The sequence below is a fragment of the Remersonia thermophila genome, chromosome 4, assembly GCF_042764415.1.
Source record: "Remersonia thermophila strain ATCC 22073 chromosome 4, whole genome shotgun sequence".
Classification (NCBI taxonomy): domain Eukaryota; kingdom Fungi; phylum Ascomycota; class Sordariomycetes; order Sordariales; family Chaetomiaceae; genus Remersonia; species Remersonia thermophila.
The window spans coordinates 3,744,328-3,767,324 of NC_092220.1; the positions used below are offsets into that span (position 1 = coordinate 3,744,328).

The 22,997-nt window shown below is 62.8% G+C and overlaps 7 protein-coding genes across 7 annotated transcripts; 5 read left to right on the forward strand and 2 right to left on the reverse strand.

Annotated features, from left to right (window-relative positions):
* Positions 1-2,722: 2,722 nt before the first annotated feature.
* On the reverse strand, positions 2,723-3,907 carry VTJ83DRAFT_5177 (uncharacterized protein; the record flags this gene model as incomplete). Its single annotated transcript, XM_071011748.1, has 2 exons — positions 2,723-3,823; positions 3,887-3,907. 2 exons carry the CDS (start codon positions 3,905-3,907, stop codon positions 2,723-2,725), a joined length of 1,122 nt encoding a protein of 373 aa, XP_070866627.1.
* A 1,152-nt stretch (positions 3,908-5,059) lies between these two features.
* On the forward strand, positions 5,060-6,873 carry VTJ83DRAFT_5178 (uncharacterized protein; the record flags this gene model as incomplete). Its single annotated transcript, XM_071011749.1, has 3 exons — positions 5,060-5,130; positions 5,278-6,527; positions 6,623-6,873. The coding sequence occupies 3 exons, from the start codon at positions 5,060-5,062 to the stop codon at positions 6,871-6,873; spliced, it is 1,572 nt and encodes a 523-aa protein (XP_070866628.1).
* Positions 6,874-7,611: 738 nt separating this feature from the next.
* VTJ83DRAFT_5179 (uncharacterized protein) lies at positions 7,612-9,051 on the forward strand (the record flags this gene model as incomplete). The annotated part of the gene is made up of 4 exons (XM_071011750.1): positions 7,612-7,979; positions 8,063-8,115; positions 8,197-8,281; positions 8,349-9,051. 4 exons carry the CDS (start codon positions 7,612-7,614, stop codon positions 9,049-9,051), a joined length of 1,209 nt encoding a protein of 402 aa, XP_070866629.1.
* A 651-nt stretch (positions 9,052-9,702) lies between these two features.
* Positions 9,703-10,520, forward strand: VTJ83DRAFT_5180 (uncharacterized protein; the record flags this gene model as incomplete). The annotated part of the gene is made up of 3 exons (XM_071011752.1): positions 9,703-9,727; positions 9,793-9,886; positions 9,950-10,520. The coding sequence occupies 3 exons, from the start codon at positions 9,703-9,705 to the stop codon at positions 10,518-10,520; spliced, it is 690 nt and encodes a 229-aa protein (XP_070866630.1).
* A 233-nt stretch (positions 10,521-10,753) lies between these two features.
* On the reverse strand, positions 10,754-12,679 carry VTJ83DRAFT_5181 (uncharacterized protein; the record flags this gene model as incomplete). The annotated part of the gene is made up of 4 exons (XM_071011753.1): positions 10,754-11,665; positions 11,836-12,012; positions 12,076-12,292; positions 12,390-12,679. 4 exons carry the CDS (start codon positions 12,677-12,679, stop codon positions 10,754-10,756), a joined length of 1,596 nt encoding a protein of 531 aa, XP_070866631.1.
* Positions 12,680-14,838: 2,159 nt separating this feature from the next.
* On the forward strand, positions 14,839-16,527 carry VTJ83DRAFT_5182 (uncharacterized protein; the record flags this gene model as incomplete). Its single annotated transcript, XM_071011754.1, has 1 exon — positions 14,839-16,527. One exon carries the CDS (start codon positions 14,839-14,841, stop codon positions 16,525-16,527), a length of 1,689 nt encoding a protein of 562 aa, XP_070866632.1.
* Positions 16,528-18,727: 2,200 nt separating this feature from the next.
* Positions 18,728-22,854, forward strand: VTJ83DRAFT_5183 (uncharacterized protein; the record flags this gene model as incomplete). Its single annotated transcript, XM_071011755.1, has 2 exons — positions 18,728-18,853; positions 18,988-22,854. The coding sequence occupies 2 exons, from the start codon at positions 18,728-18,730 to the stop codon at positions 22,852-22,854; spliced, it is 3,993 nt and encodes a 1,330-aa protein (XP_070866633.1).
* Positions 22,855-22,997: the final 143 nt, after the last annotated feature.

The following is a 22,997-nucleotide window of genomic DNA, read 5'->3' on the forward strand; positions in this document are numbered from 1 at the left end:
TCCTTAGCGAGTGCAGGCCGGGGAGCGGCACTGCCCGTTCTGAATGGCACACGGCAATTACTTCACGCGGCCCACATGTAACATGATAGATAGAACCCATCGGTCGTGTTTCCCTACAACCACCACCCTTGGGACGTTGTCTCGGCCAGGCTGGATGGTTTGCTAATATGGCTCCTCCGGTTGGCCGAGGTGTTCTCACCGACACAACCCTTCACGCCTATGTGTCGAGTCTGCAAACCCAAGACAAGAACAAAAGGGCCCGGATATTTTTGGCACGGCTGCGCTGCGCGACCATGGAAACGTATTCTTCGCAATGGCATGCTTCACAGACATAGACAGTCGGCTGGCTTCTGTTGAAATATTCGATGCGAAGCATCCCAAAAAGCGAAACACAACCAGGCCGAATGTTTGGGACAAAAGAAAGCAAAGCAAAGAGAACAACCATAGGGTAATACTAGCTAGCCAAGCCCACGCTTCCTGGTGGCAAGACGCATCTGGACCTCAGCTTTCTGTCCTACCATAGGGTTGGGTCTGGCCTTGCTTTTCCCATCTATTCCTCCACGCTTCGGTTCCACTGATCTTGACCCCTTTCCACCTTGTCCCTCCCTGCTCAGCGCAACGGAGCTTCTCTTTTGCCAAGTCTCTTCTTCGGTAATGGCCAGGTGGGAATCCATCTAATACACAACGGGCTGGAGGCGACGAAACCTGCCCAAGGTATGTACCTCAAGGGAGGAACCATACTGCCTACTACCAACGTCTCTTGGGTATTACACGGCACTCTTCCGCCGAAACACACTTCTATGCCTAGCTGCTACGTAAAATTCCGAATGGGCTAAGATCGTTGATGCTATTCCTTCCAATTCATCCTCTCTCACCCTTCGCTCTTCCTTGTACGGACCTCATGACCACGAAGCTTCTTCCTGTTTAGCTTCTGCTCGTGAACCAAAAGACTCCCTCATTCGTTCCCGACTCGCTCACTTACAAGTCCCTCCTCCACCACCAATTACCACCCAACCAGAAGAACCCCACACCACCGGGGACACGACGGCGCCGCAGCGCAAGCTGCAGGGCAGGCTGCTGCACACGCAACCCGAGCTCTGCCGATACTTACGCCCTCGGGTCCCTGACCACGTCGGTTCCGCTCCAGATTCGAGCATCGGGCATCTGCAGCGGCTCCGCCCTGTTCCTCGCCGCGACCTCGGTCGCCAGGTACTGATTATTGCTTCAAGGAAGGTAATACGGGGGGCTCTTGACTTTGGTTCTCGGCGTAACAATACGATGACGAGTCCCGGGTGTAGGGCTCGCCCTGCCGACCTCGGCGGTTGACCGATCCTAGGAATGCCAACAGAAGGCCTTGGTCTCGGTCCGACAAGGAGGATCGCACCGCACCGCGCTCTTCCGGGACGACCGAGACGTCCGGCGCCGTCTCTGGTCCCCGTTGACGAGCCTCCTGGGGCGCTGGGAGATATCTGCGCGGCACGTTCCCTGCTAAACCTCAAGGCCGCCTTGGAACGCCTCAAAACGCGGCACCCCGCCAACATTGATCACCCCCTTGTCAACGTGGTCGTGCCGCTTGTTGCTCAGATGCCCAGCAGCCCACATCAGCCAATGTACTATTGTCCGCGGGCTGGCTCGGATCGCCAAGGGATTCATGAACTCGCTCATGGACAACGTAGCGCTCAGACCCGGCCGACAAAACGCTCATGCTGCATGGCATGCCCACAGGCCCGCCACCGACGCCGCCTCCTCCTCATCCCGCTCCTCCTCTCTTCCCAGCCCAAGGCCCAGCAGCATTTCCAGGGGATCTGGCCCGGAAGTGAGGTCGCGCTGGAGTTCGAGGCTGCGCAGCGGGAAGTGCTCGACGGGGCACAGCTGACCGAGGAGAAGGGGGGATTTTCTTTTTTCCCCCATTCGGTTCCGGATGCTAAAGGCCAAGGGATAAGGCTGATTGATCCGAGGGAGGGTTTCACGGGGGGTCCAGGAACACCTTTTCACCGGTTGGGTTGGCAGGGGATAAGCAAGGAAGTCTGCGATGCGTTTTGACATGGACGGACAGAGAGTGTTGCCAGGCAAGGAACATAATAAAGTTGACGGAGGATCTCGACGTTACGGGGAAACAGTGGACATCTGCGGTGAATTTTAGACCATGAATATTGGCCAATATTGATCCCAAGCACACAAGATACCTAGAAACAGGCCGGCAGGGATCCAGGATCCAGGGGGAACCGCTGATGGAGGGTTGATCATGGCTCCCCACACAGGGACGCATCTCCGCCGCCAGCCAAGCATGGTAAGGATCCTCTCCTCACCCTCTACACGCGACCTACTATAGATCCGCACACCATCCGTCGCTGCTTGGCAGGGACGCATAAGAAAGTTTTGATTCACGCTGAGCCGGAGCGAAAAGAGGGTGTGGTGAAACGAACAGGGATACTACTAAGATGGAGCCACGGTTTGTGAAGCATCGCAGATCGGATTGAAGAAAGAAGAAGGTAGTATACAAGTGGCAAAATCATGCAGTTTCTTAGTCACAACAGGCACACTCGCTCATCATGTCTTGCTTTCTACCTTGAGGTACCCTGTACCAGCCAGGGGATAGTCAACGGCGGGGCAGTGTTACCGCCCTGCTATGTACGCCGTAAAGCCTCTCTCTAGTACCCATCACCCACACCACCCCTCACCACCATCCACCACACCAGTCGCTTACCACCCCAGTCCTAGCCTACGCCAAAAACCTGGGAACACCCTCCTGACGCGACGCCCCGTGAAGCAACGCCACCCCAACCTGTGCCGGCTGCTCCAAAATGACCGCCGGGCCCGCCACCACCGACTCCTTGGTCGGCGCTCCCGGCTCGTCCGCCACCAGCGCCACAATGATGCCCGTGTGCTCAAACTCGTCCGGTATCGTCACCGTGACCGGCCTCCGAGGGAACTCCCGCGTCTCGATGGGCACGCTGACGTTGCGCAGGCCGTGGAAGAAGACACCGTAGTACTGCGTGTCGGGGTCAAATTCGGGCACCATGCCATCGGGGTCGGGGAACGTCAGCGTGATGGTCGCGCCGGGGGCCAGGCTCTCCGTGTCCGGGGCGGCTCCGAGCCCGGGCAGCCGCTGGCGCGGGGTCGGGTACGCGGGGTTGTCGGGAGGGCAGCTGCCCGGGACGATGCGGCCGCGGGTGCTGTAGAGGATCTGGTTCGCGTACGGGAAGGACGTGTCGGATGGGCCGGCGAAGGGGCCCGACCGCCAGAGCTCCGTCAGCGCCCACACCTCGTGGCGAGCCTCCGTCTGCGAGATGGCCGCGATGGCGCCCTTGCTCCGGTCCGACGTCACGTCTTGGACCAAGCCCGTCAAGAAGGCCATGCTCGAGATCTCGACCACCGTCAGGTACGCGAGGTACGAGGCGGCATCGTCAAACGGGAACGTGTACTTGCAGGCGCCGGGCTTGACCGAGGCGTTTGAGATCTGGTTCTGGAAGATGCGCAGGTGGCCGGCCTCGTTGTTGCGAATCTCCTTGAGGCGGTCGAGCGTCGTCGGCGGGAACCCGGCTTTCGCAAAGTCCCCTGCGGAGAACTTCTCAACGCCGAACTGGTAAAACTCGAAGATGATCCACTCGGCCGACAGCAGGTTCTGCCAGACGTGGTCGTCCGGATCCGGCTCGCCGTCTTCTGTCGGGAGGATCGGGGCCGTGATGTTGCCGGGGAACGGCCTCTCGACGCCGAGGTACGTCGAGTACAAGGGCGACTGTCCGGGGATGGGCCCGTAGTTGGGATCAGCAAGCTTCTGGGCCTCATCCAGATCATGAGAAGGCTCCTCGGCAGGGCGTTGCTAGGGCCTGTTGACGGGACTCATCGCCGAACCTGCTGTGGCCAGAAAGGCCAGAGGCAGAACGAGCTTGGAGAGGCAGCGCATCCTGACGCGATTCTTTGCCGCGACGTCGTGGGGCGAGATTAGCGAGTGGCTTGTGGGTGCTGAGTTGTTGCTAGTGGGACGGACGTTGAGCCACCAGAGGTTATGATAAAGAGTCGTCAATGGGAAGGATGTAGAAACAATGGAAACATGGAATGTTCGCTGGTAATCTCCAGGAGTATAATTATTCTTCTTAGTAAGGGGCTGAAAGAGGTTTTTCTGTTGTGAGCTCAGGTAAGGCAGCCACTGGAGTAGCGTTGGATAGCGTCAAGGAAGATAGGAAGAAAGTCAGCGAGATGGGCGGATCAGCAAAGAATTTAAAGACGTGAACAGCCGGTTGGCATTCAAGCGTGCCTTCTTTGGTCTCGCCCTGGTATTACTGCTTTCCCATGCCGGCCTGGAACGACAGCAAGGAAAGGGGAAGGTATCGTTGTGCTCTCGAACCAAATTATCGATCGTGTGACATGTCGACGGCTTTGATGGTGTTAATTAGAGAAAGCGGTGATGTGGACTCGGAGCATGTCAGGGGATGGACCTAAGCACCACTCCCTGAGAGGCGTGGCCACCCTTTTCTTGTTGCAAGCTCTGACTTCTTCTTTCTCCCTAGATTGATACATCTCCAGCAGCACCTTTGGGACAAAGTCAGCATGTTTCCTCGTATCCCTGCCGTTTTCTACGGGAGAAATCTGACCGGAACGATGCGGAACAACGTGCTCCTCCTTTCTTCTAGAAACAAGGATGTAATAGGTAAGATCCCCTTCTCCCTTTCCAGAGGACAGGTCACAACGATGCAACATCTTGGAGGGCTCGGAAGTGGCAATCGTCGGCGCTCTAATCAATGAATTACCAGGTTGGGCTGACTTGGCCCTGGTGCGAGGTACGGCAGGCCGCTATCAACACTCACCCCTCTCTGTTGACATCTTAGCCTTCAGTACTTCTTCCCTGTTCGTCTTCAGTAATTCTCCCCAGAGGCAGTACATCTTCTTGAAAAAGCATGAGATTCGAAGTATCGAGTAGCCTCCCAAGCAAGAGTATACGTCCTGTCACGTTCTACTTGATGGTTTGATCCGAGAAACAGGACTTAGCACTCCTACGACTGCGACAGAACCGGCCTGCTATCGTCTCGATCAACGCACCCCTGAATCGATTGCAGCCATGTCCGTCACGGCGGTCTTTATCGCCTCCGTCGTTACGCTCGCGTGGGCATCTCTGGTCCTCCGACTATTGTGCGTCCGGCAGGCGACACGGAAACGGTCGCACATGGAGAAAGAATGCGCACGTCTCGGATGCGCGCCGCCACCCCTTCTCCCTTCCAAAGGCTTTCTCGGCCTCGGCCGCCTGGCCGAGAGCGTCTAGGCCACGCTCAACGATAGGGGACCACAGTACGTCCGTCATGCGCTCGATTCTGAGCTGGGTCACCACGTCCATACCGTCTCGGTGTCCATCCTGGACTACCGGTTGATCATGACGCGGGATCCCGAAAACGTCAAGGCCGCCCTCGCGCCGGCCTCGAACGATTTTGACATCAGCGAGCATCGCACTGCCAGCTGGTCCCCCCTTGTGGGCCATGGCATCTTCACATCGCGCGGCAAGGCGTGGAGGCACTCCCGCGCGCTTGTCCGGCCGCAGTTCGCCACGGACCAGATCAACGATCTCGACATGCTGGAGAGGCACGTCCAGCAGCTCTTCGCCGCCATTGACAGGCATCCGCACCCCGATATCCGCCGCCTGGGATGGACAGAGCGTTTCGATGTCCAACCCCTATTCTACAACCTGACCCTCGACGTCATGACGGAGATGCTGTACGGTTACTCGGTGCACTCGCAGAACCCTTCAGAGCGAGTGGACCTCCCTGCCCTTGCGGGCCACGAAGCCCCTGACCGGGAGAACATCGGCACCCACATGGACGCCGGCAAGCTGTGGATCGAGACGCGCGGCGCGCTGTGGAAATACCGCTGGCTCCTGCCGGACTGGAGATTCAAGAAACACTGCGCCGCCGTCCACAGGTATGCCAACTACTTTGTGCAGCTCCGCCTCAAGCTCGGCGACAAGTACCTGGACGGTCTGCGGCAACAGGGAGAGCAGCCCGACCGCGACCGGTTCGTCCTGCTCCACGAGCTGGCCAAGGAGACGCAGGACCCCGAGGAGCTGCGCAGCCAGACCCTCAACGTGCTCCACGCCGGCAGGGACACGACGGCGGCCCTTCTGGGCTGGGTCTTTTACTTCCTCGCCCGCCACCCTCGGGTGTACCGCCAGCTCCGCGACGAGGTCCTCGGGCGCTTCGGCCCCTACATCGCCGACGGCACAACGACGCTGGACTTCCGCAAGGTACGCGACTCGTTCCCGTACATGCAGGCCGTCGTGAACGAGGTGCTCCGCGTGGCGCCCGTGGTTCCGTTGAACGAGCGCGTCGCTCTCAAGGACACGACGCTGCCTCGAGGCGGCGGGCCTGACGGTTCGCGTCCGATCTACGTTCCCAAGGGAACGCAGATCCTGATTCCGACCTACTCCATGGCCAACCGGGCCGACCTCTGGAGAGACGATGTCGATGAGTTTCTTCCAGAACGATGGCTCGGGGAGGATGCGGTGAAGCCGGGCTTTGAGTTTGTTCCCTTTGGCGGAGGTGCGCGCCAGTGCCTAGGACGTACGTCGAGGACAAAGGCGACCGCCAAGCCTGTATTGCATGTGTATGCGTGCTGGAAGCTAACGACGAGGCAGAGCACCTGGCCCGCCTCAAGGCAACCTACATCATCATCCGGATGCTGCAGCGGTACGAGAGCATCGAGAACGCGGATGAGAACCCGCATGCGGCTCCAAGGTTTCATCACACCATTGAAAACCGGAGCGGCAGCGGCTGCAAGGTGATGCTCTACGACCCGGTCTGGTTTCCGACGCCGCACGGTTCCGAGATGGGAAGCCCGGCTCCCGGATTCACTGGGAGGGAAGCACAAGGGGTCTCGCAGGACTGATTCGTTGGAAATCAGGTGCAGTTGATCTTTGGAGTTTCGCCATCGCAAGCGGGGATGCCGAATGCGTGGGGGTGGATGATCAAAGAAGCATCAGCCTTACGTCGAGTTGTTGGTCAGCGAACGTCAGCGAACTTGGCTTTGTCAACGTTGTAAGATGGTCCCTAGGAATACCATGTCCATGGTTTGGCTGGACGGTGAGGGTTCATTACTTGGAACAAGCACGAGTCAGCGTCTATCACACTATCCTCATGAGTCCCATCTCACTAAGATTGTGGATATCCCCCGCGTTATAGGAAGTACGCTGTCGGCGAAGCCTTTGGTACGTCTTGTTCCCGCGTGAACTCGGTTGATGATATCCACACCCTGGAATTGCGTAGCTGTGGTTGGAGGTGACGGAATCATGCACCATGCCAAGCACGCCAGCTCGGAACGGAGATAAGCGATCAAAGGTAACCCCATAACCCCATAATCCCAGGAGGATCCAAGGGGGTGGAAAGGAGAGGGGAGAGAGAGGGGAGAGAGAGGGGAGGGTTAAATAATAACCCTTGGCTCACGTTGCACGACGTTACGGAATTCCGGCATCGATCAGGTCGTATACCTAGTTATAGCAACGACGTCAACTTGTAGCTCGCAACACTCATCTCCTTTGTTGAACAAGAGATATCTATTCCTTACCATTTCTTTTTCCTTTTGATATTCCGCTCGGCCACTTTCCATCCCACTTACATACGTAGCACCATGGTCCTCATCAAGACCAGTCCCACCTCCCGCACCCCCAACCCGACCCTCAAAGGTCACAAGCTCCTCCTCACCCTCCCCCGGAGCCCGACACCCACGGGGTTCGCCGAGGCTCTCAAGGCAAAGTTCCCGGACCTCGAGGTGGACGTGCACTACCATGAGGGGATCATGACGGCCCCCGTGCTGGCCGACGAGACATGGAAGGATGTCACGATTCTGGTTACGTTCAGGGCATTTCCGGAGAAGGTCGAGCTGGCGCCAAAGCTGGAGTACGTCCAGCTGATGAGCGCGGGGGCGAATCATGTGCTGGAGAACGAGGTGTTTCGGGAGGGGGACGCGGTTTGGTGTACGGCGAACGGCGTGCATGGGTGAGTGTTGGACCTGACCTCTCCCCCTGAACGGGAAGAAAAAAGACGACGACGGCTCACAGAAGAGGTTGTGCTGTGGACAGGCCCCAGATCTCGGAATGGATCATCAGCACGTATCTGGCGTTTGAGCATCGGAGTATGGCTTTCTAGTCGACAGCGGCTGTCTCGGGGAGAGAGGGGAGCTTGGTTCCTTGCTGACCCGGAGAACCTGGAACAGTTCCTCAATACCTTGATCTCCAGAAGCAGGCGCGCTGGGATCGAGGCGACATGCACAGCATCGAGGATTCCGCCGACAAGACAGTGTAAGCCAGCCCTCGTTGCCGTTGCTGTCCTCCCTTGCCACCCACGAACCTAACCCGCACCCCGCAGCGGAATCCTGGGCTACGGATCCATCGGCCGCCAAACGGCCCGCCTCGCCGCGGCCCTCGGTATGAAGATCCACGCGTACACCCTGCACCCGCGGGACACGCCGGAATCCCGCCGCGACCGCGCCTGGGCCCCGCCGGGGCTGGGCGATCCCCAAGGCGTCCTCCCCTCGCGCTGGTTCTCGGGCGGCTCCAAGGAGGACCTGCACGCCTTTCTCTCGTCGGGCCTGGACCTTCTCGTCGTCGCGACGCCGCTGACGGGGCAGACGCAGCACCTGCTCGGGAGGGAGGAGCTTGAGGTGCTGCATCGGGCGTCGTTCCCCGACGCTGGGAAAGAGGGGGATCAGCCGCAGCAACAGCAGCAGCAGAACGACGGAACCAGCGCCGACGACGGGGCGCCGGCGTCTCGCCGGGGGCGAACGTTCGTGTCCAACATCGCCCGCGGGCCCGTCATCGACACGGACGCGCTCATGGCGGCGCTGCGCGAGGGCCGGATCCGCGGCGCGGCCCTCGACGTGACGGACCCGGAGCCGCTGCCGGACGGGCACCCGCTCTGGTCGGCGCCCAACGTCTTGATCACGCCGCACGTGTCGGGCGCGTCGACGCGCTACGCGGAGAGGGTGCTGGCGATCCTGCTCGAGAACCTCGGGCGGCTGGCCGAGGGGAAGCCGCTGGTCAACCGGATCGATAAGAAGCGGGGGTATTAACGAGCGGGGAGGAGGGGGCATCGGGCGGTTGAGATGTCTGTCGTTGACCGGCTGGGTTTCTAGGTCGAGACTCTTCCACGCCTTTTCTCCGCCTTGTTTACGGGGTGAGCTTCGGGGTATTTTTTTTGAGGTACGGTATACATGCCATCTTGATATTGTAAGTCGGGTTTCCTGTTGGGCGAGCACCCAAGATCCAGAACACGTTTGTATAATCTTTACGCCGGCCCTGGCCGCTTTGCCGCGGATCTTCTGCTTCGCCGGCGCTATCAGCTAGCTAGCTACATGGAGACGTGGTGCTTCTGCCTGGACGATCCCCAGGCCTTGCTCATCATTCTGCTAGGCATTCCATGCCGGCTCTGGATCGGATCTGATCCGAGTGCTACTTGACCCTAGCGACCTAGCAGCGATGGGACAGAAGATGTGCTGTGCCGCTCAACGCTGCAACCTTGGGTATCACCACCTCCTGAGGGGGGCCACAGAAGACCCTCTGTCATGCCGATCCAGCGAAGAAAGATAGAACCGGGCCAACGGTTGAGATATCCCATTGGGTCCTAGTGAGCAGGCCTATCCAACGCGGCCGTTGGAGCCGGAGGTGACTCTCGCAAACAGCTCCGCGCGGTGATGTTGGGGGCCAAAGAGCAGGTGACGGACATGTGCAATGAATTGTCAGGGTGTGGTATGTGATGACTACCAGTCGACAACTTGGAGTATACAAGTGCTCGCCCATCTCCCAGCTCTCAGGCCTGGAGAGCCCTAGTCATTATCAGGGTGCTCTGACCGTCCGGTTCGCGTACTTGGAAGCCTCCCGCCATCCCGAACTCGTTCGCGTGCTCTGGTAAGGCGCCGTCTTGAAAAGCCCCAGCGCAGCCAGCTGCTAACTCCACCTATTCATTCATAGTCACCACCGTGTCGCAATGCATCTGTTCCGCCTCGCCCTTGTGGCCGCCGGCCTGGCCTCCGTTCAGGCTGCTGCCATCCACCCCCTCGACGACCCTTCCCTGGTCGTCCTCAAGACCGTCGATGTCGGCGACGCCATCCTCTACGAAGTCGGTCGCGCCAACGACACGTCCGCCGCCGCCGTCGCCGCCTCCTCCGCGACCGCGTCCTCCCCGGAGGCCCCGAAGCTCCAGGCCCGCTGCGGGTCCAACCAGGTCGTCTGCACATCCCACGACTACACGTCGTACAACGCCTGCGACGAGCTGATCCGGAGCATCAACCAGCACCCGCACGACGAGCTCGACGCGTACGCCATCGGCGTGTACCGCGTCGACCAGTACGGGTACATCTGCTACACGGCGTGGCCGCAGCGCATCGCCGGGCTGCGGTACGGCCACCTCGTCGCGGCCGCGTGGAAGGTGAACAGCATCTGCAACGGCGGGGCGAGGGTGTCGGGGTACGCGCACGACGTGCACCTGAACGGCGTGTGTACGAGGCAGTGCGTCAACTCGTCTGGCAGATGCTTTAATTGATCGTCCGGTCGTCCGGGGAGGAACGGAGCTCTCTGCCCGTGGCCAGCGACGCCGGAGGGGTGGACGGACGCAGTCGGTGATGAGGTGTCGGGGGAACGACTGAGGGGAATCAAACAAGAAACAGAAAAAAAAAAAGGGGGGGAGGGGGTTTTCTAAAACGATGCTACTTCTTTGTTTGCATCGAACAATGAATCCTCGGTGGCGGACAAGGCCTCCTTTTCGCGCTCTGATGATTATATGTAGCCTGGCGGTGGCGATGTTGGCCTGCGAATGAATACGTAACCGGGCTGTCCATCTCCAATGACCTCCTGCTTCCCCGGCTCCGCCTCTCCCGCGGCATGGCTGCCTCTGTCCGCTGAATTCCATCCCTCGCCGGCCGGAGAGCTCGGCGACGGGGTCGAGTCCAGCTCCTTGGGTTCCTCGTGCTGCGCCAGCTCGGCGTATTGCCGTTTGGATTCCCACGGCCCGGCCCCCCCGAGATGCACCGGCGAGGGCCCCGCCGGAGGCGAGCGGCCGTAGCTGTACGTCGGCGGCGGCGGCAGCTCTCCCCTCTCCATCCTCTCCTCCTCCTCGGCATCCTCCCGAACCCTTCTCGTCAAGCTCTCCCTCCACGGGACCGCGATCCTCCCCAGCCTCCACCGCCCGCTCGCCAGCACGTCCTTGACGTCCCGCCACGCGCCGATGCCCCCGAAGAAGACGACCCCGATCCAGACCCCGTGGATGTTGTACAGCACCGCGTTGACCGCGATCAGGGCGACCGGCGAGTCCTGGTCCTTGTGCAGGCCGCGCCAGGTCAGGTGGATCGTGCCGGGGAGCCACGTGACGACGAGCGACAGCGACAGCAGCAGGCCCGCGCGGAGGTAGACGCGGCGGCGCGGGTCGGAGGTCGGAGGCTTCTCGGGCGGGGGCGGGGGCGGGGCGCAGGCGAAGGTGGCGAGCCAGGTCGCTTCGGGAGCGAAAACGCCGGGGCCGTCGGGGAGGAGGACGGCGGGGGGGTAGCTGAGGGGCCGCGAGGTTGGGACGTGGCCGTCGTGGTTGTCGTCGGTGGTGGAGGAGGACGCTGTCCCGCTGTGGCGTTTGGAGTCGGTGAGGATGCTTCGGCAGCGCTGCGAGAGAGGCCAGCCGGAGAGGGAGAGGATCGAATTCTAACGGGAAGGTTTGTTAGCGGGGTGGTTGTTGGTTGTTGGGTATTTCGGCGTGAAGGCGGAATGGGGGCGATGTTTGGGAAAAGGGTAATTAGAGAATTATTACGTGAGGGAAACTGGGACGGCTTTCCTCCCCATGGATGCATCCATCGAGCAGTAAACCAACTGACCTTTTTCCCCTTTTCGGCATCGGGGAGCGCCTCTTGCAGCGTCGCCCTGTGTGTCCTGTGGTCCCAAAGGATCGAAACGCCAACGGCGGCGTAGACGATCATGGACCCGACGATGCAGCCCCAGATGGCCGGGTACATCTGGAACGGGATCGCCTCCCTGAACTTTTCGTCGGTTTCCTACGAGGCCAACGTTAGAGCGCGATGTCGCGGGCCACCCTGATGCAGGTGACGAAGCCTCACCTCTTGGCTAAGGTGCGCAAACATCGAGCGCGATTCGGCATGCTTGGCCTGCTTGAATTTGGTATGGCTGACGGCGATGGCAAACGGCGGCGCGTAGCAGACGGCGCAGTATATCCAACCCCACCTTCTCAGGTACCGCGGCCTCGGCCCGCGCGTGAAGACGAGCAGGGTGTGGATGGAGAAGGTGAGAGCCCAGGCGGCGCTCGAGAGGGAGAATCTACATCGGAGGGAGGGGCCATGGTCAGCCAAGCAACACGCGCGAGGCCTACGCCTGCGCCTGCGCCGCCGCAGCGGAGGGTAGGAAGCAGACGAACATGTCGAAAAGAAACCCTTGCGCCTGATACCACAGGCTGAGATCTCCGTGGTGGACGTCGCCATGCGTCGCGAGAACGGCAACGGATCCGATCGCGTTGGATATGCTGACCAGGACCACGAGGGTGGCCACCTGGGAGCGCAGGCGGCGGATCAGGGCATACGCGATGGCCACGATGGCTACCGTGATGAACCCCAGCGCGGCGCCGGTTTGGGAGACGGCGAGGAGGATGTTGTCGATCGACTCGTCCAGCTCAAAGGGCAGGGGGATCTCCCGAGGGAGGTGCTTCATGGCGGGCGCGGTCATGGAGACGACATCAAGACGCGGGCGGAGAGGATGGCAAGGGCGGACGAATGGGTGATGGCGACAGGAAAACAAGGAATGATTAAGGGAGGGGAGAGCGCAACGGGCCTAAGAATTATGCCATGGTGGATGTGGACCTAGCCTGACGCCTTCTGCCGGTCGACTCAAGATGGCTGATCACCCAACACTCCCGTCGTCCTAGCATTTCGCAAGGCCCAAGAGAGACGAAAGGTGCAGGCCTTGGTCGCACGAGGAGGGGGGCTTGCTTGACATAATAATCAAGTTCGCGCACTACCCTGAGCTCGCTGACCCAGGGGGGCCGGGTGAGAGAGCATGTCACGAGCCAAGGAGGGAGAGACGTGATAGAAATCATCGGCTGCGGGTTCTCCTATGAGACGCAGGTGTTCGGCGTGCTGCTGGGCTGCCGATCAACGAACCTCCCGTCGTCATGTCAACGGCGCAGCGGCTGGCGGGTAGTAGCACCTGAGGACGGATGCCGCCGGGGTTTGTCGCCGCTGACAAAGTGTCGTGATGATGCACCCGTCATCAGCAGCATGCCCGGGCCCGGCGTAGGCGGACGGCGGTTGGACGAGGCTGAATGGAACGCGAGTGTGCCAGATGCTTGGGTCGACGATGCAAACGCCCGGCGGACCGGGGTCTGGATGGAACAGAACGCGGCCGACGGGTGGCAGTGTCCGACCCGGCCAGAGGCGGAGCCTTGTTGTCCCGCGTCGTACACTCTCTAATACTAGTAGAAGAGGGGGCATTGACGTTCCCGTCTTTGTATCGCAGACACACAACCCCAGGAGAAGAAATCCAAGAGGACATGCTTGGTTGGATCGGCTTGGCTGGATCGGATGTAAGAGCCCCTCGTAGACACGGCAGCGGGAGAGTTCGGCCCCGGCCGCCATTGGAGCCAACCTTGGACAACTGCCGTGTTACCCCCCATTCCCGTACTATTCCTCCTTACGGACGGGTCGACAATTTCACCCCGTCCCCTCTACCAGAGCCTCGCTGCTGCAGCCAAGGAGGGGGGCACGCCATTCGGTAGTTTTCTGCGAAAGACACATGCCCAAGTTACCTTGAAGTACTTACACAGTACGTCGGCGCTGACATTGGCCTCGCCGTGGCTGGGTCCCTTGATATTTCCCCCCTCCTCCCCCTCTGAGACACCGAGCCACGTCAGGCCTTGCACGCACGAACCGAGACCACCTTTTGGAGCCTACACCGCAGCTCCTTTCCTCCCTCCCGCCACTCTGGCGCTGAAAAGAACAAACGATGATGCGCGGAGATGACAAGCTTTGTCGGCCAAGATATCGTACACGGTATTCGTACCATGTCCCGCCGCTTGCTCACACAAGGGATCCAGCAGGGTGTGCTGAAGCGGCCGGATGGATTGGACCTGGTTGCGGCGTTCCCGATCTCCCTGGGGGGGGGGGGGGGGGGGGGGCGAGACACCCCTCGGAGCTTCGGTCAAAGATTCGGTCGAGGACAAACCCGAGCTTCTTGATCCCGGGAAACGTGAGCCTGCCACGGATGCTGCGCCTTGAGCGGATGATGCGGTGGTTCGCCCGCCTTTGTCGGAATCCCTGTAAGTAGCTTTACTGCGTATAGTACACCGTACACCGTAGGTCCTAGTCCTTGTTCAGATCGATGGACGACCTGACGCACTTATAGTAATCGCCAGGAGACCTCCAGCCGGACTCGTGCCAAGCTACCCCGTTTTTCCAGAAGAGGCGTCCCGGTGTTGATGGCTAGAGCATCGGTGAGTAGCTGTTGTGCATCCATCTCATTCCCGCGAGAAAGAAAAACAAAAGAGAGGAAAGCTTCGTCCAAAGGACAAGAGATGAAGAAAGCGACAAAACGACAAAGCGACCCAGGTTGCACGGTATGATTAACGGTCAACGGCCGGGACCCACCCAGGATCCACCGGTTTTTACCGCATTGGGATCGCTGGGGTTTGGCCGGATGACGCATTTCCGTTTCGGCGCTCCGTGCCGCTCAACATGCACGATGCACTCTTCAACGTTGGCGTTCGCCTCCTAGGCCCAAGGTCAAGAAACCGGACATCAACTCCGGCGGAGGCGTCTTGGTCTCGGTCGTCTCAAGGTGCAGGTTAGATCAGGTCAGGCAGGGCTGCTGCCGCCATGTCCAAAGAGCAGCTGTTCCAGCTCCTGCCGTTGCCCGACGACGGGCTGCAGCAGGTGCTCGACTATGCGGCGACGCTGTCCAAGGCCGAGGCCGCCGAGCACTTCCTCAACATGCTCGGCGACACGCCCCAGGTCGTCGACTTTATAGCCACCTTCAACGCCCGCCGCGTCGATCCCAAGCCGGCGGCGAGCGCTCCTGCGAGGTCCGCCACAGCCGCGTCGGCGTCGGCGTCGGCTCCCAGCTCGGCCCGGAGCGCGGACGTGGACGGCGTGCCCAAGCCTCGTCACGGACCCCGGCAGAAGAAAAAGGCCAACCTCCACACGCCACCGCCGCGCCAGGTGGCATCCTTTGAGCTCACGCAGGGCACCACCGTGTACAAAAAAGACCAGCTCGAGGACTACATGCCGGCGCGATCCAGCTCGGCGACGCCGGCCAACAGCCAACCCTCTTCCAAGCCGGCCACCCCGCCGCCTCCAAAGCCGCCGCCCTCCTCCTCCTCCTCCTCCTCCAAGCCCAAGCTCCCTCCGTCCGCCGCCGGAACGCTCGTGTCGGACCTCGGCCTCCCGAAATCCAAGGCCAGGTCCAACCCGGCGTCGCGCACCGCCACGCCGGGGCCGGGGCCGTCGTCCTCCAAAGGCGGCCCCGCCGCCAAGGTGTCCATCACGGGCGGGACGCCGATGCACGGCTCGTCGACGGCGCTCAGCGACCTGGACGCCGCCCTCCGCGCCCTCGAGGTGGCCACCAACCCGACCCACGCGTCCAACGCGACGGACCCCGAGGCGCTCGCGGCGCGGCGCTGCCACTGCGGGGCCTCCCGGCACGCGCTCCTCGAGGCGGCGCCCAACTGCCTGCGCTGCGGCAAGGTGATTTGCGTCAAGGAAGGCCTGGGCCCGTGCACCTTTTGCGGGTCGCCGCTGCTGACGCCGGCCGAGGCTCGCGACATGATCAAGGAGCTGCGGGCGGAGCGAGGGCGCGAGAAGATGGCGCAGGACCGGAGCGCCCACGCCAAGGCGGGCAGGAACCCGCCGCGGTGGTCGGCGGCGAGCGGCGGCGACAACGACGACCTGACCGTCGCCGAGGCCATGGCGATCCAGCACCGCGACAAGCTGCTCGCGTTCCAGGCGCAAAACGCGCGGCGCACGACGGTGCGCGACGAGGCGGCCGACTTTGACCCGACGGCGGCGGACCCGGGGGGCCGGTGGGCGACGCCCGAGGAGCGGGCGCTCGCGCTCAAGAAGCAGCAGAGGCTGCTGCGCGAGATGGAGTGGAACGCCAGGCCCGAGTGGGAGAAGCGGCAGCAGGTGGTGAGCATCGACCTGACAGGCAAGAAGGTGCTGCGCAAGATGGTCAAGGTGGAGCGGCCGCCGAGCCCGGACCCGCAGCAAGAGGAGGAGGAGGATCAGGAGGAGGAGGGCGGGGTGGCCTTGACGACGACGACGCCGCCGCCGGGGGCAGGGAGGGGAGGGGCCGGGAGCGCGGGCGGGACGTTCAGCAGGAACCCGCTGCTCGGGGGGCTCATCCGGCCCGTGTACGACGTCAAAGGGAAGGGGGCGGAGCTGGAGGGGAGGAAGGACAGAAAGGAGGTCAGGTGGCGGCGCGTGCAGGATGACCGCAACGACAACGAGGCCGTCATCCTCGACGGCGGCATCTACGGGGGAGCCGGGGACGAGCCGGCGTGCGGTTGACGGACGTTGGCAACGAGAGGTTGGCAACGGGAACGGCGGCCGAGCTTCCGGCCCTGGGCCTTGCATCCTCCTGGCGTGCCGGGCGGCGCGGACATGCTCCGCGAACCTGGGGTGGCGAGGCACCTAGCTAGGCCCATTGGCGATTTGTTCAGGTCATAGCTAGACGATCGGGAGGTACGCTCCTATCGCCATGGCCACGGCTGGATGGCAGCCTCACGAGCTCCAGCGTGTAATTACTTCTTCTTGCCATTCCGAACGACCGAGACTCTCCCACCCCCTTATGGTCATGGTGCCGCTTTCTGCAGGCGGGTTTCGACGACTTTCATCGCCACGACGGGTTGGCTCTCACGGAATCCATCGCGACGACGACGGTGTTCTACCGACGTCTCCCTCCAGGCCGTATTCATGGCGTCTTCCCGAGGTCCTTCTCCTTTCCCACCACCTTGGCTCTTCCGTTTTCCTCGAGGGACCTGCTCTCTCGCATCGTAGCGCTGGCGACAAAACAGCTCAAGACGGGCTTACGGGCTTTTGCATCGGCACGTCCAAGAAGGAGGCGGGCAGCAGTTCCCTCTCCACGAACCGCCCTCTACCATCGCCTCCGTCTCTCGGTCTGGCATGAGCCTGGAAGCGTGAGGACGGGAACGGCGCGAGCCTTTTTGCAGCACCGCAACGCCACAGCCCCCTCAACGAATTCATTCATGAGGTAGGTACCCGGCGCTCTGCTTCCGTCTAGGCCGCCCGGACTCGTTCACGAAACCACCGCGCTGGCCCGTCATGCAAAGCCGGGAGCGTTGGAAGCTCGCTCGTGGCTGGTGCAGGCGAGTCCGAAAGCTTCGGCCCGACCGGGCCAGAATCATTTTCCTCGGCAGCGCTGGAGTGTGGACGTGGGAGCGACCGAGGCTCAGCATTTGCCCCTGACGGAGTGGCCTACCTTGGGTGGTGTGGAGGGTGTAAGAAACGCAAGCGCAAGCGGTTGGAGGGGGTGATGGTTGAGCTGTGCGTTTTTTTGTGTCTGTGCATGTTTGTTTATTGTTGTTGTTTTGTTTTCTCACTCGTTTGTATACTCTGCAAGCCACGTCGTTCTGCTCCCCGACCTAGTGGGTTGAGCACTGGAGGAAGATACCTAGGTACCCACCCATCTACGTGCCCCTATACACAGTATGCACTTATCTATTTCTCTGAGGCGGTAGGTAACGGTACGTACGACCACCTGCTTCAGCTACTCTTTACTTATCTGCCTACCTAGGTAATTAATCACGGTTACTACTAGGTAGTTTTTGCTCGTTAGTACAGGGTAGTTTGGTATTCCTATCGACAGTCTTTCTGAACTGTGTAGACCGGGTGCCGACCTACTAGTATAACTACGCAGTTAGGTATCTAGGTACCCACCAGCCCCGGACTTGGCACGCACGACAGCCTGGACCTCCCGTTGGTCAGGCCTGCAGGGATCCGTCCATCTTGGGCAGATCGTCCCTCTCCCCCGGTCCCGTCTCAAGGCAGGTAGGTAGGTACTATACAATGGGTAGTTACGCCAAGCTACCTAACTTGGCGGGCTCTCAGTGGGCTCTCAGTGGAGCCACGGGGTTCCACAGGCCTGCAACGCTCCCCCGTCCCCCATGTTCCCCCCCCAAGCGGCGCGTCCGTTGCCAACCCTAACAGCCTGAACCACCTGAACCGTGATGCCAATGCCATCTTGGTAAGCGTTCCCGTCCGTCAACAACAACTTACCACCCCCGACCCCGGGCTCTCCCGTCCAGCTTCGGTCTCTATTGATCCCTCCCAACGCCAACGTCTCGAGTCGGTCGCTTGGCTTTTACCAATTCCCTACCGCCCACATGTCCCATCCGTCCCGTCCTCGGCTCCATTCCCACCGCGCCGCCAGAACAATTTCCGCCTTTCAAGCGCGCCAGACCCGGCCGCTCCCAGACGCCGAGCCGCACGCGACGCGACCTTGAGCCGCCAACACGCCCGACCAACCCTGGAGCCTGCCGACATCTCGAACCCACGTCCACCTACCTACCTACCCTCGTCTCCGTTCGACACGCCGCTGGGCTCGTAGCGCGAGAAGCCTCGACGCCATCACGCAAAATACCGCCCGCCAGCCACCGCACCGCGTCGACCGCCTCGACATCGTCTGTCCGCGCCTCGGCATCGTCTGTCCGCGTCGGCGCTCCGCGCGGGCGTCTTTCGCGACGCGACCATGCCGACGACCCACGTTCGCCCGGAATGTGACGACCTGCTTCAGGACATAGCCAATGCCCTGTGGAAGTCGCGCAAGGTGGTCGTGGTCACGGGCGCTGGCATCAGCACCAACTCGGGCATCCCTGTACGTCAGAGAAACCACACAAGACGGGGAGAGGAGGAGGAGGAGGAGGAGGAGGAGTATTAGGGCCTCCGCTGGCCGACTGGCTGGCTGGCTGGTGGGTGGGCGGGCCGACTAACAACCTTGGACGCTCCCAGGACTTTCGCTCCGAAAATGGCTTGTATTCTCTGATCCAGGCCCAGTACGACGCGGCGCAGCAGCAAGCCGGCGCCACCGCCGGGGTCACCGCCGACCCGGCCGACGAACCCTTCGATCAGCGACCTGCCAAACGGAGACGGAGGACCTGCGACGAACCGGACGCTACCAAGGCCCCGAACGTGCCGTTTCCCGGCTTGCGGAACGCCGCCGCGAAGCCTTCCGACGCCGCACCCCAGCGGGCCGACGGGGATGCACCCGAACCTCGCCGGCCGGGCGTTGCTGGCGCGGCAACATCGGCTTCGTCGTCATGGCCGTCGTCGCAGCCAACCCGTCCCGAGGCCGTTCCGCAGCAGCGGCAAGACGGCAAGGAGGAGGCCGACCCTCGGCTCCCGGAAGCCCCTGCGGCGACGGATCCGTCGGCGGAACGGGACCGGCAGACCGCCAGGGGAGCAGGCCGCGACGCGGCTTGCCGACCCGCCGACCCCAACGCCGCAGCGCCTCTCCCGTGCTCAAGCCCGCCCCCCATCGCTGCCACCCCGCACGTTCTCCGCAGGTCGCATCTCCTCGACGTGCCGCCTGGCAGCTCCTCCCCGCTGTCCTCGCCTCCGCCCATCACGTTCGATCCGTACCAGGACTCCTCGGCCTCCAGCTCCGGGTCGTCCCGGTCCGAGAGCGAGGAGCCGTCTTCGGCCTCGACCCCCATGCCGTCGTCCCAGACGTCGTCGTCGTCCGTCCGAAACGCCCTGCCCGTCATGAAGGGCCGCGACCTCTTTGACTCGCAAATCTGGGGCTGTCCCGTCAAGACGTCCGTCTTTTACACCTTCGTCTCGGCTCTCCGGGACAAGGTTCGCACGGCCGAGCCCACGCGCAGCCATCGCTTTGTCAGCGTCCTTCGCGACAGCCGGAAGCTGGTCAGGTGCTACACCCAAAACATCGACCAGCTGGAAGAGCGCGTCGGCCTGTCCACGTCGCTCTCGCTCGGAACGGGCAGCCGGTACCGCTTCTCGGCGCGCGCCGGCCGCAACGCCGGCAAAACCGCCGCTCCCAAGGGCGCCGACGAGGCCCTTGATGCCGCCCCGGCGGCGTCCCAGCCGCAGCAGCAAGACGACAAGGCCGAGGAGGCCGCTCCGCCCGCCGCCGCCGAGCACGCGAAATCCGAGGCCCTCCAGCTCGAGGCCGTAAAACCCGAGACCTCTGAAGAAACCCCCCCCAAAGAGGCGGCCGACGGCCCTTCTCGGTCGCCGGCCGAGCAGCAGGACGGTGCCGGAGACGTCCCGTCGCCCTCCGACCCCCCCAAGCCCACAGCCCCCGCCGGGCCGAACCGCGGCGTCGAATGCGTGTTTCTGCACGGCTCGCTGGCCGAGCTCCGCTGCTTTGCCTGCGCGCGCACCGCCTCCTGGGATGACGACGACCGCATGGCCGACACCCTGGCGGGACGCCAGCCCACCTGCCCTCACTGCGCCGGCGCCACCGCCGCCCGCCAGGAAAAGGGGAAACGCGCCCTCGGCGTCGGAAAGCTCCGGCCCGACATCGTCCTCTACGGCGAGGAGCACCCGCAGGCCCACCTCATCAGCACCCTGGTCCAGCACGACCTGTCGCTGGGGCCCGACATGCTGCTCATCCTCGGCACCAGCCTGCGCGTCCACGGCCTCAAGGTCCTCGTCAAGGAGTTCGCCAAGGCCGTGCACGACCGCGGCGGCAAGGTCGTCTTTGTCAACTTCACCAAGCCCCCCGAGAGCGTGTGGGCCGACACCATCGACTACTGGATCCAGTGGGACTGCGACGCCTGGGTCGATGACCTCCAGGCGAGGAAGCCCGTTCTATGGCTGCCGCCGGGGACCGTCCTGCCCGACGACGACAAGCCCAAGGCGGCGAGGCTCGCGCGGCGTCAAAGCGGCGGAGACAAGGCCGCCAAGCGGCCCCGCGAGAGCGATGGGCCGACCGCTGGGAAGCACGGCGACGGCGACGGCGACCTGAGCGTTCCGGATCCTCGGCAAGAACAAGCCCCCGACGAGAAGACGCTGCCGCTGCGGCCGACGCCGCCCAAGCCCGCGCCGAAAAGGCCGACCGCGCCGCCCAAGGAGCGGAAGCTGAACCCCGACGCCAAGCGTCCCGCCTCCATCCGGGACCACAAGCAAAACGGCGCCTATCTTCAGTGGAGCATCATTCAGAACCTGCACCGCATCACCGGGGACGGGCCTAGCCCGCCCGACGCCGCCGCCGCCGCCGCCTCCTCTTCCTCCTCCTCCTCCTCCTCCTCCGGGGCCGAGCCCAAACGAAGAGGCGGAAGACCCCGAAAGTCGGCGCCCGCCGCCCTGGAAGCGAGCGCCGCCCGCCCTCCGGCCCCGGACCTGACGGTCGGCGCTTCGACGCCGGCTCCGAGCATGCCGCCGCAGACGTGGGCGGAGCCGGCGGCCGACCCGAACCTGTCCATCTGCGCCGTGGTCAAGACCCGCAAGCGCAAGCAGACGGTGAAATGGCGCGAGATCAACGGCGTCGTGACCCGCATCGCCATTCCCAGCTCCGATGCTCCAGAGAGCTCGTCTCACACGCCCACGCCGCCTACGCCGAACGTCCATGCGCCCGCGCACCGGGTCTCTTTGCCGTGCATCGGCGCCGCATCCTGCCCCTCGCCCCCCATCCCCGACTCCCGCCGTCTCCCTCCGCCAACGCCCACAACCCCGCGCGACGCTCTGCCCAGCCGCGAGCCACCGCCGCGGGATGCCATCCCGCGGCTGGCACCCATCCGCGACGACCCTTCGGCGGCAAAGCCTTCTTCGGCTCCTTCCGTGGACATGATCGACGCCGGGTTTCGCGAAACCGACCGTCTCATCGCCCAGGTCCACCAAGAGACCTTGCTCTCGCGACCCTCGTCTCCCCGGCTGGCCGCCGCGGCGGCGTTGTTGTCGTCGTCGTCGTCGTCACAGCTTCTGCCTCCCCTCCAACTCCCGCTCTCGAGCGACCACGCACCGCGTCAGGGGACCCGGCAAGCACAACGCCGGCAGGCAAGCAAGCCGCCGCCTCTCGAGCCCAAGGTTGATTCCCCCGGTCCTCGCCAAAGCATCTCGTCCAACGTGGGAAGCCCGGTTACGTTCAGGTCGTCGAACCCCTTCTTTTACAGCGATCCGCTGGTCGGGTGGCTGGGGTTTCAGCCCTCGCAGCCGGCGCCGCCAAGGCCCGATCCGCGGGGATCGCGGGCCAACGATGCATCCGTGGCACATGGACGCGCCGACGGAACCTACCTCGGCGGGCCGGTCCCCTGGCAGACGCAAGGCCCCCCTCGGGCTCATGAGAACCACCAAGGCTGGAACGGAGCGCCGCCGCAGAGCCCGTACCAGGCCCAACCCCACCAGCTTTGGCAAGCACGGCAGCCGCCTTTGGGCTTCTCCTCTGCCTACCACCCCCCACAGCCGTCGTCCTACCAGCACGTCCAGCCCGCCGGGCCCCGGCATTCGATGCCCGCTTCCGTCTCCGAAACCGCACAGGCTACGACATCGACGCCGGCACCGGGCGCCAAACCTAGGAGGAAACGCCCGCCGAAAGCGAAGCGTCAGGCCGCTGACGACAGCTCCGCTCCGCCCCCGGCACCTCAGGTCCCCGCGCCGGCGGCCCATCATCCGCCTCGGTCGCAACCCGGACCGCCCAACCCCAAGGCCGAGCTCGAGCGAGCCCCCCCGCGGCACGAAGACCCTGCCGGACCCGGAGCGGGACCGCCGCCCAGGCCAGTGCCGGACAAAGGAGACGGAGGTCTGCCGACGCAGGAACCGGAGCTGGACGCGGCCGACAGCTCGTGGTGCCCCGACGAGCAGCTGCGCGAGGAGCACGAAGTGGCGCTGGCGCTTTCTGCCATGCGCGGACGCTGCTAGCTGGAGGGGGGCTATTACCGGCTCGCTTTTCTTGGGGTCCTCTGTCGGACCCGTTCTGCGGTTGCCGTCGGCATCTCCTCGGGGTGAATTCCATTTTGTTTCTTGCCTTGGGTGGCCTGGAGTTCTAACGTGGGCGAAGGGGT